The sequence below is a fragment of the Eupeodes corollae genome, chromosome 2 (genome assembly GCF_945859685.1).
Source record: "Eupeodes corollae chromosome 2, idEupCoro1.1, whole genome shotgun sequence".
Classification (NCBI taxonomy): Eukaryota; Metazoa; Arthropoda; class Insecta; order Diptera; family Syrphidae; genus Eupeodes; species Eupeodes corollae.
The window spans coordinates 125,218,880-125,232,881 of NC_079148.1; the positions used below are offsets into that span (position 1 = coordinate 125,218,880).

Consider the following 14,002-nt stretch of genomic DNA (forward strand, 5'->3'; position numbering starts at 1 on the left):
TTAAAACAAATTATTAAAAGTTTGTAAAAATTGATTTTCGACTCAAATATCTATATTTATTTTATAAAAAATATTGTTTTCAACATTCAGTAAAATAAAAATCTAACAGTCAATTGTTTCTTAAAAATTAAAAACTACAAAAAGTATTACGCAAAATTGGTAAAAATTGGTGTACTCGATATCTCGTGAATAATAGAAAACATTGCTTTCAAATTAATTTAAACTTTTAAGAAATGCTATTAAAATTGGTAAAAATTGGTTTTCGAATAAAAATCTTTTTAACAAAAATAGATTTTTAAATCAAATTCTTTAATCGTATACAAAATATTATTGGTAAGCTAATACATTTTTTAACAAAACACGAAAACCTAAAAACCTTATAAGCAAGACAAATTGATAGACGGGATTTGAAGTTATCAGGGTGTGTCACATTTCAGTCTATTTGTGTGTTCTGTTTCAATTTTAAGGTCGTTTAGGCAATGTTTCTTTTTCAATTTATTGAAATTAATGTTCTTTTAATACTGGACTAATTTCGTTTCATTTTCAAAATCGGCCAAACAACTTTTGTAAAAGCTTTGATTTTTGTAGGATCTTCTCAAAAGTTAAAGTAGACATAGTCATTACAAACGATGTATTATAACGGTTGCACCACAATAGTGTGTTTAATTTATTGACTTTTTTTCAATTTCAGATTATGTACAATTGGGGCAGTTAATTGAAACGGTTGGTCAGTCCAGGTCAGTGCAATTAAGCGGGGAATACTGTTCATACAAAGTTCCCTTGCAGTTTGCAAACTAAAATATATTTTTTAAGTGTCTTAAGTGTTGGTATAGAGAGTGTGAGAAAAGCAGTGCTGTCATTTTGCTAACTTCAGAGGGATCATATTATTTAATGACATTTATCGTCACTGGAACTTTTAATTCTATGTTTCTTTGACATGCATTTAGATCTAAAATTATATTAATAATTATATTTTGCTTCATCTCATTTCTAAGTCGAAATGTTGTTGTTATACAAAACAAATTTCCAAGAAAAAAAGAATAAATAAAGGCTGGTTGAAAGAAGTTTCGATTTTATTTTTTCGTACGTTAAAACTTACATTAGAAAAAAACAAATTCTTTGAATGTCAATCGACAAAAACATAAATATATGTGTTATATTTTTTATTAAATTAATTAACCTAATTTTTAGGACACGGGTGTACGATTATTTTTTTCTGGTAATGCAATATTTCTTATCAAAAAATGTAAAACCTTTAATATTTAATAAGATGTCAAATCTGACGTGTCAACATATTTATAGTCTTTGCCAACAAAAATCAATTGGTGTAAACTAGTGTTGCCGATGACACTAATATAAGAGTAGTGTATTATAGGTACTATGTTCACATATTTGAAGTTGTACTACTTTTTTTCAAGTTAATATGAAACTAGATATAGTTTTGTTATACTTAAAACATATGTCAGAATTCAAATCCAATACAAATTTGATAGCACTCATCTTTCAAAATGCCGCCTGGCGACCAAAAGGCATTCACTTCCTATTAGATTTTGTTTATCGTTTTTTTGTACAAAACATTTATTTTTGAGTTTACTATTTATTTTGTTATTTTTCGAGATAAAAAAATTACAATTATACGTTAGTATGTCAAAAAATATAAATTTCTATACTACTACTAAATACTTCTTTGTAATGTGTTTCTTCGGCAACACTGAATGGTAACCAAGCAAAACAAAATATAAGCTTAATAAATAAAGTGTACGACAGGGTCACACGCGCTTGCTCCTCCATCTTAAGCCTCTATCTATAAATAGTACTTATATTTATTATAAAATAAGTTTGTTTTTAAAAATTAAATTTCAAATTAATTAATCATAATACCTTAATAAAACATTTTTTTTCGGAAATGGTTTTAACGTTTATAAACTTCCCATAGGAAGTTATTGTAATGGGTCCGATTTGTCTAATTAAAAATTTTGACATTTCTCGACGTTTTAAGGTCCCTAGATTCGAAATAAAAGATTTTTAGAAAGATATCTGTGCGTGCGTGTGTACGTACGTTCGTACGTCCGTAAGTCCGTACGTTCGCGACGTTTTTTCGTCGTCCATAGCTCAAGAACCAGAAGATATATCGATTTCAAATAAATTTTGTTATACAGATAATAAGGCAGAAAGATGCAGAAACGGCTCTCAAGAAAATTGCGTTTGTGGTTTTTTTACCATAGCAGTTTAAAAAAAGGTGAACATTTTGGTTAACCCCAAATATCTTACAAAAAAAAAAACGCTAGAGACTGGAATTAAATTTTATATAATATATTGTAACGTGATACCAAACAAGTATATTTTTTGAAAAAAATTAATATAACGGATCAAAAAAACTGAAAAAAAATGTGTCACCTCCCAAATTTTATGACTAAAATATGATTTCATATTCAAAACAATTTTGTGCAACGAAGAATAATGTTTTTATATAAAATAAAACTTTGAGAAAAATCAAATTGACAGTTTTTTTATTAAAAATAAAAATTCAAAAAAAACATTACTCAAAATTGGTAAAAATTAAATATCGATTCAAATCGAATTGACAGTTTTTTTTACAAAAAATAAACTTCTAAGAAAACAATACTAAAACTTGGTAAAAATTTACTTTCGACTCAAATAGCTTTTCAAAAATTAAAAATATTGGCTTCAAACTTATTTTATTTCATAGAAAATATTGTTTTCAACAGTCCGTTTTTTCATAAAATATAAAATCTACAAAAAATAGTACACAAATTTGGTAAAAATTGATACGAGTACAAAAGTACATATAGACAAACTTTTAAGCAAGACAAATCGACAGACGGGATGGGAAGTTATCAGTGTGGGTCGCATCCCAGCCTCTTTTTTTAAATAGTTTGTAATTTGTAATTTTATTTATTATCGTTAATTTATCGTTTTTTTTTTACAAAATGGCAATTGCACAATTTACATAGATATGGTTTCAATACCTTACTGATGTCAATAATATGTTTGGAAAAAAATTAAAAGAACGTGATCAAATATAATTGGAAGGAAAAGTTAATGTAAAAACCTTCATCAATGTTTTTGAAAGCTTAAAAATATACGTTCTAGATTTTTATTTCGTTAAAAAATACTGACCCATTTTGGATATTCTATAAAAAAAAAAATATTTAAATATTTTTTCAAATATCAAACAAAAAAAACTATTTATTTTTTGATCATCAAATACAGTTAATATAGAATAAGAGCTTGTGCAGAAAAATCGGTTAATTTCTTCTTGAGATAACTTAAAAACAAAATAACGGTTCTATGGGGGTACCCTTTTGGACCAATACAAAAATATTTGTTATTTATTGAAAGAAGCCAATTTAAGAAAAAACATTTTTACGAAAATTTAAAAAAAAATCTATTGGTTTGTTTGTGAGAAAATTCGAATTTCCGATTCTTGACCAAAAGTGTTATTTTTAGCCTTAAAAAATTTAAACAAATCGGCTCAAAGCCTTAATTTAAAAATTTGATATCAATCGACCTAATGCAGTGTTTTAGGCTGTAGGGTAAGGGCCAAGACAGACAGAGAGATAGACGGAATCGGAGGACCCACTTTTTCTCTATCATCGTAATGGTTGTTTGAGTAAAATACAGAGCTCGAAATTTTGTATGAATGCAATACTTGTCATGTCGGAAATAAAAATGTTTCTGTGGAGAAAGATTATTTTTTGCAATGCACCTCATTCAGAAATCACTTTCAAGAGCTTCAAAATTTTGGAGATGAGGTCATTTATAAATAAAAATCTCTGATTAAACATAAAATGCCATCAGTCTTCGTCTTGCTGATTTTGTAGTTGAGCTCTGACGAACATCGCCAGAGGTGCATTTAATTTAATTCATAATAAGTTTTATATCAAATTTGATGGATTTAACGAATAAAAACGTTGTTTATGTTGGGGGCTGTGGTGGAATCGGTGCAACTATTTGCAAACATCTTGTTCTAAAGAAAGTTTCAGTAAGATAGTGATGATGGTTTAAAAATATCTACTATTAAATGTATCTAAACAGAACCTCGCCGTCCTGGATGTAGTGGAAAACCCTGAACTGATCAAAGAATTGGCTGAACTCAATCCTTCAACGAATGTTTTCTTCGTAAAGGTTGACATTTGTAGCAAAGAAAATGTCATTCAATGTTTTGATGAGCTTTTTTCAAAATTAAAACACATCGATATTCTCTTCAATGGCGGTGGAGTGTTCAATGAATTTGAACCAGCAATTACTGTTGGTGTAAACTTGGTGAGAAAAATAATTGTTTTTTGTTTACAATTTCTCATATTTTTTTTGAAAAGTTGGGAGCGATATTCTGCACAATGTCATTTTTGGAAAAACTAAAAGACAAAAAGGGAGGAATGGTTGTGAATATTTCCTCTGCAGGTGGATTGGAAGCATATCCACCCGTACCCATCTATTGTGCAACCAAAGCTGGACTCATATCATACTCACGATCAATGGCAGTAAGTTTTAAATATCATAAGTTATATGTTTGATACATTTTCTTATTATGCCCATTTTAGGCTGAAGTTAACTTCTCCCTCCATGGGACATCATTCATTTGCATCTGCCCTGGCATGACACAAACAAGACTTATCGATCAATTCACCTCGGATAAATTAACTCCACATTCTGCTACCATTAAGGAAACTTTTGATCAAATAACTCCTCAAACTTGTGATGAATTAGCAAACAATGTTATCGAAGCAGTTGAGGAGAACAAAAATGGAGCTGTTTATTTATGTCAATTTGCCAATCGAAAAGAGGTTTTATCTTCTTCCGCTGCCACCGCTGAACTCTTTTCTGAATAAACAAATGTCAAAAAAAAGAACTTTGATCGATGAAAAATTAAATTTTAATCTTTTTTCCTTTGGTATAATTTTAGATTTTTGCATAAATGTCAAATAAACTCGAATATTTGAGAAATAAAATGTTCTGTTGAAATGCATTTGGATTTCTATTAAACATTGATTTTTATATTGGCGAATGGAACACAAACTATAATTTCTTTGTTACTTCATCGCTTGGCCCACTGACGGTTCTAAATTGATTGGTTACAATTTTAAACTGTTAAATTTTACGGACAACTAAGATTTGCGAGTTTGATTAAAAATCAAAAAAGGATAATAGAATGAATATAAAATTGAAATTTTGTCAGATGCAATTTAATTATTAATTAATTTATTTTACCAATGGGAATATCCCCATGGAGTTACTTATGTCAGTGTAAATTTGTATATTCAATGTTTTTCATAAACCTTCTTAAAATGGTCCTTTTGCTATAGAAAAAGTATAGGACCCTTTTAATGTGCCTATTTTAAAGTTAACGAATTTTTCAGGTTAATCACATTGACGTTTAATCTTTTTGTCCGGTTTCCGTTTAATAACATAGACAGGAAGTTAAGGCAGAGTTTATAATTTTTTTTTTAACTAATGAAATGATGAAATTTCAAAATGAGTCAGAGTCGTTTCAAAAAAGTCTAACGTGAACAGGAATACCGTTAAAGGAAAATAAATACTTCCGGTCTTTGAAAGTTACGTAACGAACGAAAAAGAACTATTTTTAATTGTTTATCAAAACTTTAGATTAAAAAAAATGGTATACCTAAGAAGTGCCTTCAACGAACTTTAGCAAAGATCTAAGCCTAGTTCCAACACACAATCGTATTTTATAGACTTTTTTAAGTCAACAATAGACATGGATGAACTCAAGTGTTAGTGTGATGGAGTGTGGTAAAACATACAATTAAACGATACACGAATTGCGGACAGGTGGACTTCGTATGTATAATTTGAATTTTATAAGCGGATATAATTATGCAACATAACTTTTATAGCTTAGGCTCATACAAAATTCTATGCTTCAGAGGAAGACGGAAAATATTGTGGTAACTGCGAGCATTCTTTTGCACTTTTTCAATTATTAAAAAACTATCAATATATGGAAACCTGCTGTAACCTAAGAGCTTGATAGATCGAGGGACAGCATAGAGCCAAGCGGTAGGTAGGTACCTCCTGGAGTTCTTTCCGTGTCACATTGGAGCTCACGACTTTTGAGCTACTCTGGGGGGGTCCCAAACCAAAACAAAACTTTGCAAAAGATCACACAATTAACTGGTCTACTGCGCCATGTATAGGTTTGCTTCCACCATTCATGGCCTATAGTCTAGTGGTGTAGACAAAGTTGCCGGCCATGTTCTGCATCATATAAGCATTCATGTGATATTGTTATATGTTTGTCGTACGGTATCTTATACTCTTTCGACTTGAACTGATTTGGTTTGGGAAAACTTTGGCATGGAAATTGTTGTTTGTTTTTGTTTTAATTTTTCCTGAAGGTCGTGCCAAAGAAGTCACCTACACCATGTGCTGTGGCGCTATCAACACTATTCCATGCAGTGTCTCTGCACCACACCAGCCACCCGCCGCCGCCCTTCACCACATCACTGAATGTAAGCACCGAAGCCATCGTCGTGGTCGGTCGTCGCCGCCATCATCCGTATGTCATCTAACAAAGGAGCAACAGAGCACGCTTGCTTTTAATAGGCCAGCAAGTCATATTGGCATTAGCAAGCGTTGTGCAACATTGAATCTGAATCTAAGTCACCGGGTCTTTGGACACAAAACAAAAAACAAACAAACTACATAAAACTATAAACGACAAATAAGAAATTAGAAACAGATGCTGGTGCAATTCTGGAGGATGGAAGCTGGGGATTTGTAACAACTCAGCATCTGATTGTAGAGCAATGATTAATGAGTCGCATTGCATTGTAATTTGTGCGAATCTGAAAAAATATATAAAAGAGCTGCATTCGATATGCAACGACATCAGTTGACTTTTGTCTTACCAAGTTCGTAGTAAGGTACTTCTTATAGACCCAACACAATCCAAAGCCTAAAAATGTTCAAATTGGTAAGAGAACAACAAACCTAAAGATATCCTTTCTGTATTGCGGAATTAAAAAAAACCTCTCTTATTTTTCAACAGTTCGTTGCGATTTCAACTCTTTGCACCTTGGTTGCAGCTCGTCCTGGCTATCTGCACGGAGCGCCTCTACATGCTCCCCTTCTGAGTTATGCTCATGCTCCAGTTGTTCATGCAGCACCAATCATCAAGGCTGTGCATGTTCTTCCCCCAGCCATCTCACATTCAAGCTCAACAATTGTCCATGGCCATCCACATGTTATTGCAGCACCAATTCTAGCTCCAGCTGTTAAAACTGTCATCGCTCCAGCTTACCATTCAGCTCCATTGTTGAGTCCATATCATGGTCTGCATTTGGGTGGACATTATCATTAAATCATCATCATGTTTGTACATATTTCAAAATCTATAAGCGAGTTCGAGAGGGAATGAAAAAAAGAAGATGAGGTGTAAAATAAAGAGGAGTTATCGTGAAGGAAGATATTGAGCTGAGTTTGGCAAGAGATCATCAATATTTTTGTACAGTTTCTTATTTGAAAATTATTGTTTTGTTTTATTTTTGTTTTTATTTTATTTTATCATCTGTTGTGCTATTAAAATATATTTTTCCAAAGTGAATACGATGGAGTTGTTTCATTTAATTTTCACGAAAGTTGTATAGAATCCCAAAAATCCACAACATCAAAGAATCCTTAAATCCCAAAATAAAAATTTGAAATTTTTCCTCTGCTAACTTTAAAAAAGTTCAATTTCAAAATTTGTACAATGTGTTTTTTTTTATAGTCAGCTGCGATTTCAAATTATTCGTGTATTTGGTATTTGTTTATTGAATTGTAGATTTTTAGTGTACCTATATAATATTCTGTTTCTATTTATGACAAACGCCGTGTCCTGAACGAAAAAAATATCCTTCTTTGGTTATAAAGCGTTCTCCAATGAGAGGTTTCATTTTGAGAGGCCCGATATTAAGCAGCTGACAATCTATCTACTACTTGTCGTCAAGGTCTGTTCCTGGCAATCAAATTGCACTTTTCAAAGGATTTTGACGGCCTTCATTCAAATCCGACTCCAAAATTACTCTATTTCAGTTTTTTGGCATATTATATTTTAATAATATGAAAAAACATCACATACAAAGCTCTTTGAGGCTAAAGCGGTTTTATATAGAAAAATTCTTTCACAACAAGTTTTTAAAATATAATGAATAAATTTGAAAATAATGTTAAAAACGGGTTCCAAATAAAAATTTAAAATTAATTCCAAGAAGTATTTTGCAACACCATGAAAGCATTACGTTCAAGATTTCTCAAAAACTCATTTGAGACTGATAAAGAGTCATAACTAGAGACAATTTCCAGAACCTAACTAAGATCCTTAAATGATTCAAACTGTATCTAGAGGACAACATTTGTACTTTGCAAAAGCATAATGTAATTTATTAATAAGTTACATTTTGTATTAAACCTTTTTTTATAATTAGCGAACACTAAAAGGGTTTTCTATACATTAAATATGCCAAAGACACACAGTGTTAGCAATAAGAAAAGAGGAAAGGGTTGGAAAGAAGGTGTTGGTGTTCATTGATTTTAAATTCCTGAACATTGCAATTACAGGGAGAGATAGAGTGTGATAAGGCATTCCACATTCGCGTAGCACGGCTAAAAAATTAATCTCTGTACAGCATAGTATATGAACTTGGAATCAAGGGTAAACTGATGGACATTCATAGAAGCGCGGGTATTACAGTTAAATTGTTCAAGGGGATGAATGCAAATGGCTAATTCACTAGAGCATAGTCCATTTTAACGTACGGTTCAAAAGCGTGAGACAAAAAACTTTCCGACGATGTTCGAGCTTTTCTTAAATACTGTCCCAGAGTCTTATAAACTGTAGCCAGATCATACGGAGAGCATCGTCTCAAAAAGCCTACACATTCTTGGTGATATCGGTATGCGATTGCTACACATAAGGTGGTTGCTGGTGCACATTCCGAAGATGTCGAAATTTTCAATTTCGTTGATGCAAGTGCCACTCATAGATATTGGCAAAGAGGGTATATCTCGCTTTAACGATACATGACAGCATTGGTTTTTTATTCCCATTGTAAAATGCTGTGTAGGTCGGAATAAATGACCATATATTTTGTAGTTACAGTTCAACATCTAAACAGGAGGGTTGTGAGTCTGGAAACGAATATGAAAAGCTAACAGTCGGCGAAACAATGAATTGGAATAGAAGTTGCAGACAGAAGATCATTAATAAAAAAGAAAAAGAGTGTTGGAGATAGAACAGAGCCCTGGGGCACACCACCCGTTATTTTATTAGTTTAGACTTGATTCCATCTAAAACACCTTGTATTGAACTGAACGGCTTTAAAGGAAATTTCTAATCCAACGAAGAAGAGATTCGTCAATACTTAAAGCACACATTTTTGATAAGAGAGCAAGATGCCAGACTCTATCAAATCCCTTTGAAATATCAAGTGCAATAAACTTACTTTCTCCAAAACGATGTAATTTTTTTTTCCATTTTTCAATGAGATGAACCATGAGATACCCAGTAGTCCTATTGCTACGAAAGCCGTATTGCCGGTCATTAAGAAGCTTCCACTCCTCACGATATTTTTTAAGCTGATAATTATTCAGGATTTCCAAAAACTTGCGAAAGAAGAAGATTCGTCTTTTTTGGGATTGGCTGTACAAATTCTGTTTTCCAACTACTCTCAACGAGCCCAGAAGAAAAGGACAAATAGAAAAGCTAACGCAGTGGAAGAACCACTCCTCCGAATAATAGCGTAAATAACATACGAACCATTGGATTTATGAATGCTAAGATCTTTTAGAACTCTCACCACATTTCGAGTACAAAAAAAGTTTGGTCCCATAGAATCATTTACGCTTCAAGAACTGTAGGAGCCAAGACACTATCTTGTAAGGTGACATTTTTGGCGAACTGCCATTTAAACAAGTTAGTTTTATTTGTTGAGTCAACTAAAGGAGTGTCATTGCCAACAAGCGTAGTAACCGATGATAAGGAAGAATTCATCATGTTTTTTTACGAATGATTAAAGATTCGTAATGTCTTTGGGACATTGCAGTATTTTTTGACCATCAAAAAATATGGTCCTTCGAATATGAGCATTGTAGGCTTTCTTAAACCTTTTCCGGTTTTCTTTAGTTGAGTTGGCTCTAAAACACCGGAAGCTCATCTCTTGGTCCTTGATAACCTCTTTGCAGCTTAAATCAAACCATGATTAGCCTTGTAGAATTTCAGCTTTTTTTGTGATTTGTGAATTTAAACCGTGTAAATAGGGCGATCAAAACATCTGAAAATATTGTTGCTTTTCCCGATTGTCAATTGCTCGTCGATCTCTCGAATAAGGTATTCCAAGAACGTCATTATGTAGTATTAAAGACTTTGATCTTAAGATTTAGGTCTTACAGTGAATGCCTTGAACTAACTATACTAAATATAGTTTTCTGTTTGAGCTACTTCTCCAAGAAATGATCACAATTGGCCCACTAGATCAGGCAATTTAACGACTTCATCGTGCCATTGGGGCTACGGAACAATGCTATGCCAATGCTTCACAATCAACATTCAAGACTTAAAAGCTAGATTTCTTAAACTTAAACTCTTTACACAAAATTTTATAGTATAGTATAGTAGTGATAGTATCATCTTTGAAATGAAACATAAATAAAAACTGACAGTTTATAACACAATGCAACATAACTATTCATTTAAGAAAATTGAAAAAAAAAATAGGAACGTCATAGTTTAGTTGTAAGCAATTAGAGTTTTAAAACGTTGAAGCTTTTTCGTGTGATTGTGATCACGTTGTGCATTTTATATTTTCATGCAGAAGCTCAACCCGCAGATCCCTATCTGATCATGAATTACTTCTAATTTATATTCAAAAACTGTCTCAGTCTAATATTTTTCCCACACCACACATTATGTACTCTTGTTTCAAGGTTTTTTGAGAGTTCAACTAAAAACAAAGCACCGTCAAATCGATATGAAAATCAATTACTCTATTCACCGTATCGTATTGTCATTAATGCAAATACAATTAATGGTGAAAGGTCGTTTAGTGTTTCACTTTATGTTTGCAGTTTTGCACCCAGAAGTCTTTTGAGGTGCATAAAAGTGCATAAACAAGAAACTAGTTTCTCCAATTAGTAAAAGTTAAGCTCGAAGCAAATAAATAAAAAGTCTTTATGTAAATTTGTTCAAAATCTATTGCATGGCGCTTATAATTTCCTTTAATTAAGAACACTCTAACAACAATAACTCCGAATGGCGATGATGATGTATGAACGACTTGCAACTTAATGCAATTTCAATCCCAGACCCAAGCCCAAACCCAAATCTGAGCCCAAGAGGGGTGAGCCTGCACTTAGAATTGGTCCGCCAGCTGAGATAATTGAAGCTGAACCAAGAAGAGAAGCTGGTGCAGCAGTCAGAATGGGTGAACTGCGAATGATTGTTGGAGCAGCGATAGTCCTAATTACTGGGGACACAACTGAAGTGACAATTGGACTGCTGTGCACTTGGGTCTGACTAGAGTGTGAGATGGCTGTGGGAATGGTACGCACAATTGAGCCGATTGGTTCTAGAACGGAAGCAGCTCCGAGAAGTCCTGGACGGGCAGCAACTACGGCGAGAACAGCGGACAATACAATCTGTGGAATAAAGTATACAAATTTATAAGAAAAAGAATATTTAATTTTCAATTTGAATTGGTCCTACCAATTTGAACATTTTTGCAAAGTTTATTAAATTAGTGACTTGTTAGTTTGTCAAAACTTAAAGTGTGTTTGATGTCTATCAAGTCTTGAACCCCTGCTTTTATACCAACTCAAAAAAAAGAATGGTGCGTATGCGTATTTTCCACCCTTTTCCTGATCTTTTTTACTTCGAAACTATCGTCATAAGTCTGTCTTTCTCTTCCGCCACATGTACCATATAGAGAAATTGATACTAAGACTGAGACTAAGACAATTTTTTCAGAAGGTCACTGCACCACTTTGACTAATATAGACTCGTCTACTTTAAAGTCTATGCAAATTTACATTATTGTGGTGCAGTGTGTCTCTTGTCATCTAGAGAACGATATTGATGCAATATGAAACCACAATTGCGTATGTTTGTTGTCAAGTGTTGTTGACATTATGCAAAATCGTTTTCGGTTTCATAGAGAACAAACCACTTTTGCAATAAAAACTTATTGCAACAGAATAATTATGTGGGTGTGAGTCAGAGAATTTATTTGCGTAAGAGTTCGTCTTAAGGCTTTATAGACAGATTAACAAAAAAAACTTATCTTTTTGACAGATGTCAATATCGAAATCCACTTTTCGATTACATCAAAATTGAATGGTGAAAACAAAAAGTGAATTCAGTGCGGTTAGGTGAATTTTCTTAAGACTAGTTAAGCTTAGTTCGGGTAATTAGACACAGAAATGAACATTGGTGACAATTCCTTCATAATTGAAAATACATCCTTTGCGTGGAAACAAAATTGAATCATTCAATTTAAAGTCGTTTGCACGAAATCAGCCAATCATGAATATTTTCAGCCAATTAGCTGGCTATGTTTTTATCGTTATCTGATCTGAAAATATTGTAGAATCTGACAATCGCTTATAATTAGCTTTAGTTTTGGAAATAATGAGTTATCCATTTTGTGGTGTCAAAAGTATAGGGCTCCAATTCGACATCTGTCAAACTAAGTTGTTAAAGCTTTTTTTTTCCAGTTGCCTTTTAACTCCATTTACGAAAATGGATCGCTTAACTATCGCATAGCGCATACAAATTAATAAAAACATTCTACAAAAATGGTGATTCTTCCACAGCCACTTATCGTGCTTTAAGAAGAGATTATGGTTTACATAATTATCCAACTAATCAAGCAATTTTCAAAATTTTGAAGAAATTTAAAGAGCCTGCATTGGTTACATATATTATAAGGACTGTTCATCATCGTTTTGCTTGTACCAATGAAAATATTGCTGCTCTAAGTGAAGGTGTTGCCGGAGACCCAAATGTGTCGATTCCTCGTCGTTCTCAGGAATAAGGACTATCTTACGGCTCAATTTTACATATTTTGCATTTGAATCTACACCTACATCCATAAAAGTCCATATCACACAACAACTGAAGCCAGCTGACCATTCACAACGTTCAGTCGTGGATACGTCAAATGGGTGCTTAAACAACAAAAAAAAATGTCTTCAGCGATGAAGCCCATATCTCTCTCGGTGGATATGTTAATACACAAAAGTGACGTATTTGGGGTTCTGAAAATCCTCAAGTAATTGAAGAGAGGCCATTACATCCACCAAATTTCACTCTTTGGTGTGCTCTTTGGTCCGGAGGTGTGATTGGACCTTACTTCTCCAAAAAAGACGATGGAACGACTGTCATCGTCAATTCGGAAAGTTATGGTCGTATGATAACTGACGTTTTTTGCCTGCTATTGAAGAATACGACTTGGAGAATTAGTGGTTTCAACAAACTGTGCCACATGAAAAAATTTAGTTTTGAAAATTTTTATTTGAAAATAGTTAAAGCAGTTTTTTTAAAAATAATTTTTGTATAAATACAATTTCTCAATTTGATTTTAAACATAATTTTTGGTATGCAATAATATAGAGCTAATGAATATGCGCCTTACTTCAATTTCGTAAAAATATGATGTCCCATTTTCAAGATATCGAATTTCGAACAAAAAAATTATTATAAATTGTGATTTTTTAAGAGCTTGAGAACTTTTAAATAAAAAAACGCATAAAATTTGCAAAATCTCATCGATTCTTTATTTGAAACATTAGATTGGTCCATGACATTTACTTTTTGAAATAATTTCATTTAAATGTTGACCGCGGCTGCGTCTTAGGTGGTCCATTCGGAAAGTCCAATTTTGGGTAACTTTTTCGAGCATTTCGGCCGGAATAGCCCGAATTTCTTCGGAAATGTTGTCTTCCAAAGCTGGAATAGTTGCTGGCTTTTTTGTGTAGACTTTAG

At 32.7% G+C, this 14,002-nt stretch overlaps 3 protein-coding genes across 3 annotated transcripts; 2 read left to right on the forward strand and 1 right to left on the reverse strand.

The window, feature by feature from the left end:
• Positions 1 to 3,804: 3,804 nt before the first annotated feature.
• Positions 3,805 to 4,973, forward strand: LOC129947368 (alcohol dehydrogenase 2-like). The gene is made up of 4 exons (XM_056057905.1): positions 3,805 to 4,006; positions 4,060 to 4,287; positions 4,341 to 4,505; positions 4,566 to 4,973. The coding sequence occupies exons 1-4, from the start codon at positions 3,914 to 3,916 to the stop codon at positions 4,851 to 4,853; spliced, it is 774 nt and encodes a 257-aa protein (XP_055913880.1). The 5' UTR covers positions 3,805 to 3,913; the 3' UTR covers positions 4,854 to 4,973.
• A 1,833-nt stretch (positions 4,974 to 6,806) lies between these two features.
• On the forward strand, positions 6,807 to 7,588 carry LOC129947378 (uncharacterized). The gene is made up of 2 exons (XM_056057915.1): positions 6,807 to 6,958; positions 7,034 to 7,588. The coding sequence occupies exons 1-2, from the start codon at positions 6,947 to 6,949 to the stop codon at positions 7,343 to 7,345; spliced, it is 324 nt and encodes a 107-aa protein (XP_055913890.1). The 5' UTR covers positions 6,807 to 6,946; the 3' UTR covers positions 7,346 to 7,588.
• Positions 7,589 to 11,177: 3,589 nt separating this feature from the next.
• Positions 11,178 to 11,885, reverse strand: LOC129947375 (retinin-like). Its single transcript, XM_056057912.1, has 2 exons — positions 11,726 to 11,885; positions 11,178 to 11,658 (listed from the first exon to the last, which is right to left on the reverse strand). Exons 1-2 carry the CDS (start codon positions 11,735 to 11,737, stop codon positions 11,305 to 11,307), a joined length of 366 nt encoding a protein of 121 aa, XP_055913887.1. The 5' UTR covers positions 11,738 to 11,885; the 3' UTR covers positions 11,178 to 11,304.
• Positions 11,886 to 14,002: the final 2,117 nt, after the last annotated feature.

What these genes read in the sequence shown, in the direction of transcription:
- LOC129947368 (XM_056057905.1), top strand. Translation starts at nt 3,914, where the DNA reads ATGGATTTAACGAATAAAAACGTTGTTTATGTTGGGGGCTGTGGTGGA. An exon ending in TTGTTCTAAAGAAAGTTTCA is followed by an intron (nt 4,007 to 4,059) that starts GTAAGATAGTGA and finishes GTATCTAAACAG; the next exon opens with AACCTCGCCGTCCTGGATGT. An exon ending in CATACTCACGATCAATGGCA is followed by an intron (nt 4,506 to 4,565) that starts GTAAGTTTTAAA and finishes TGCCCATTTTAG; the next exon opens with GCTGAAGTTAACTTCTCCCT.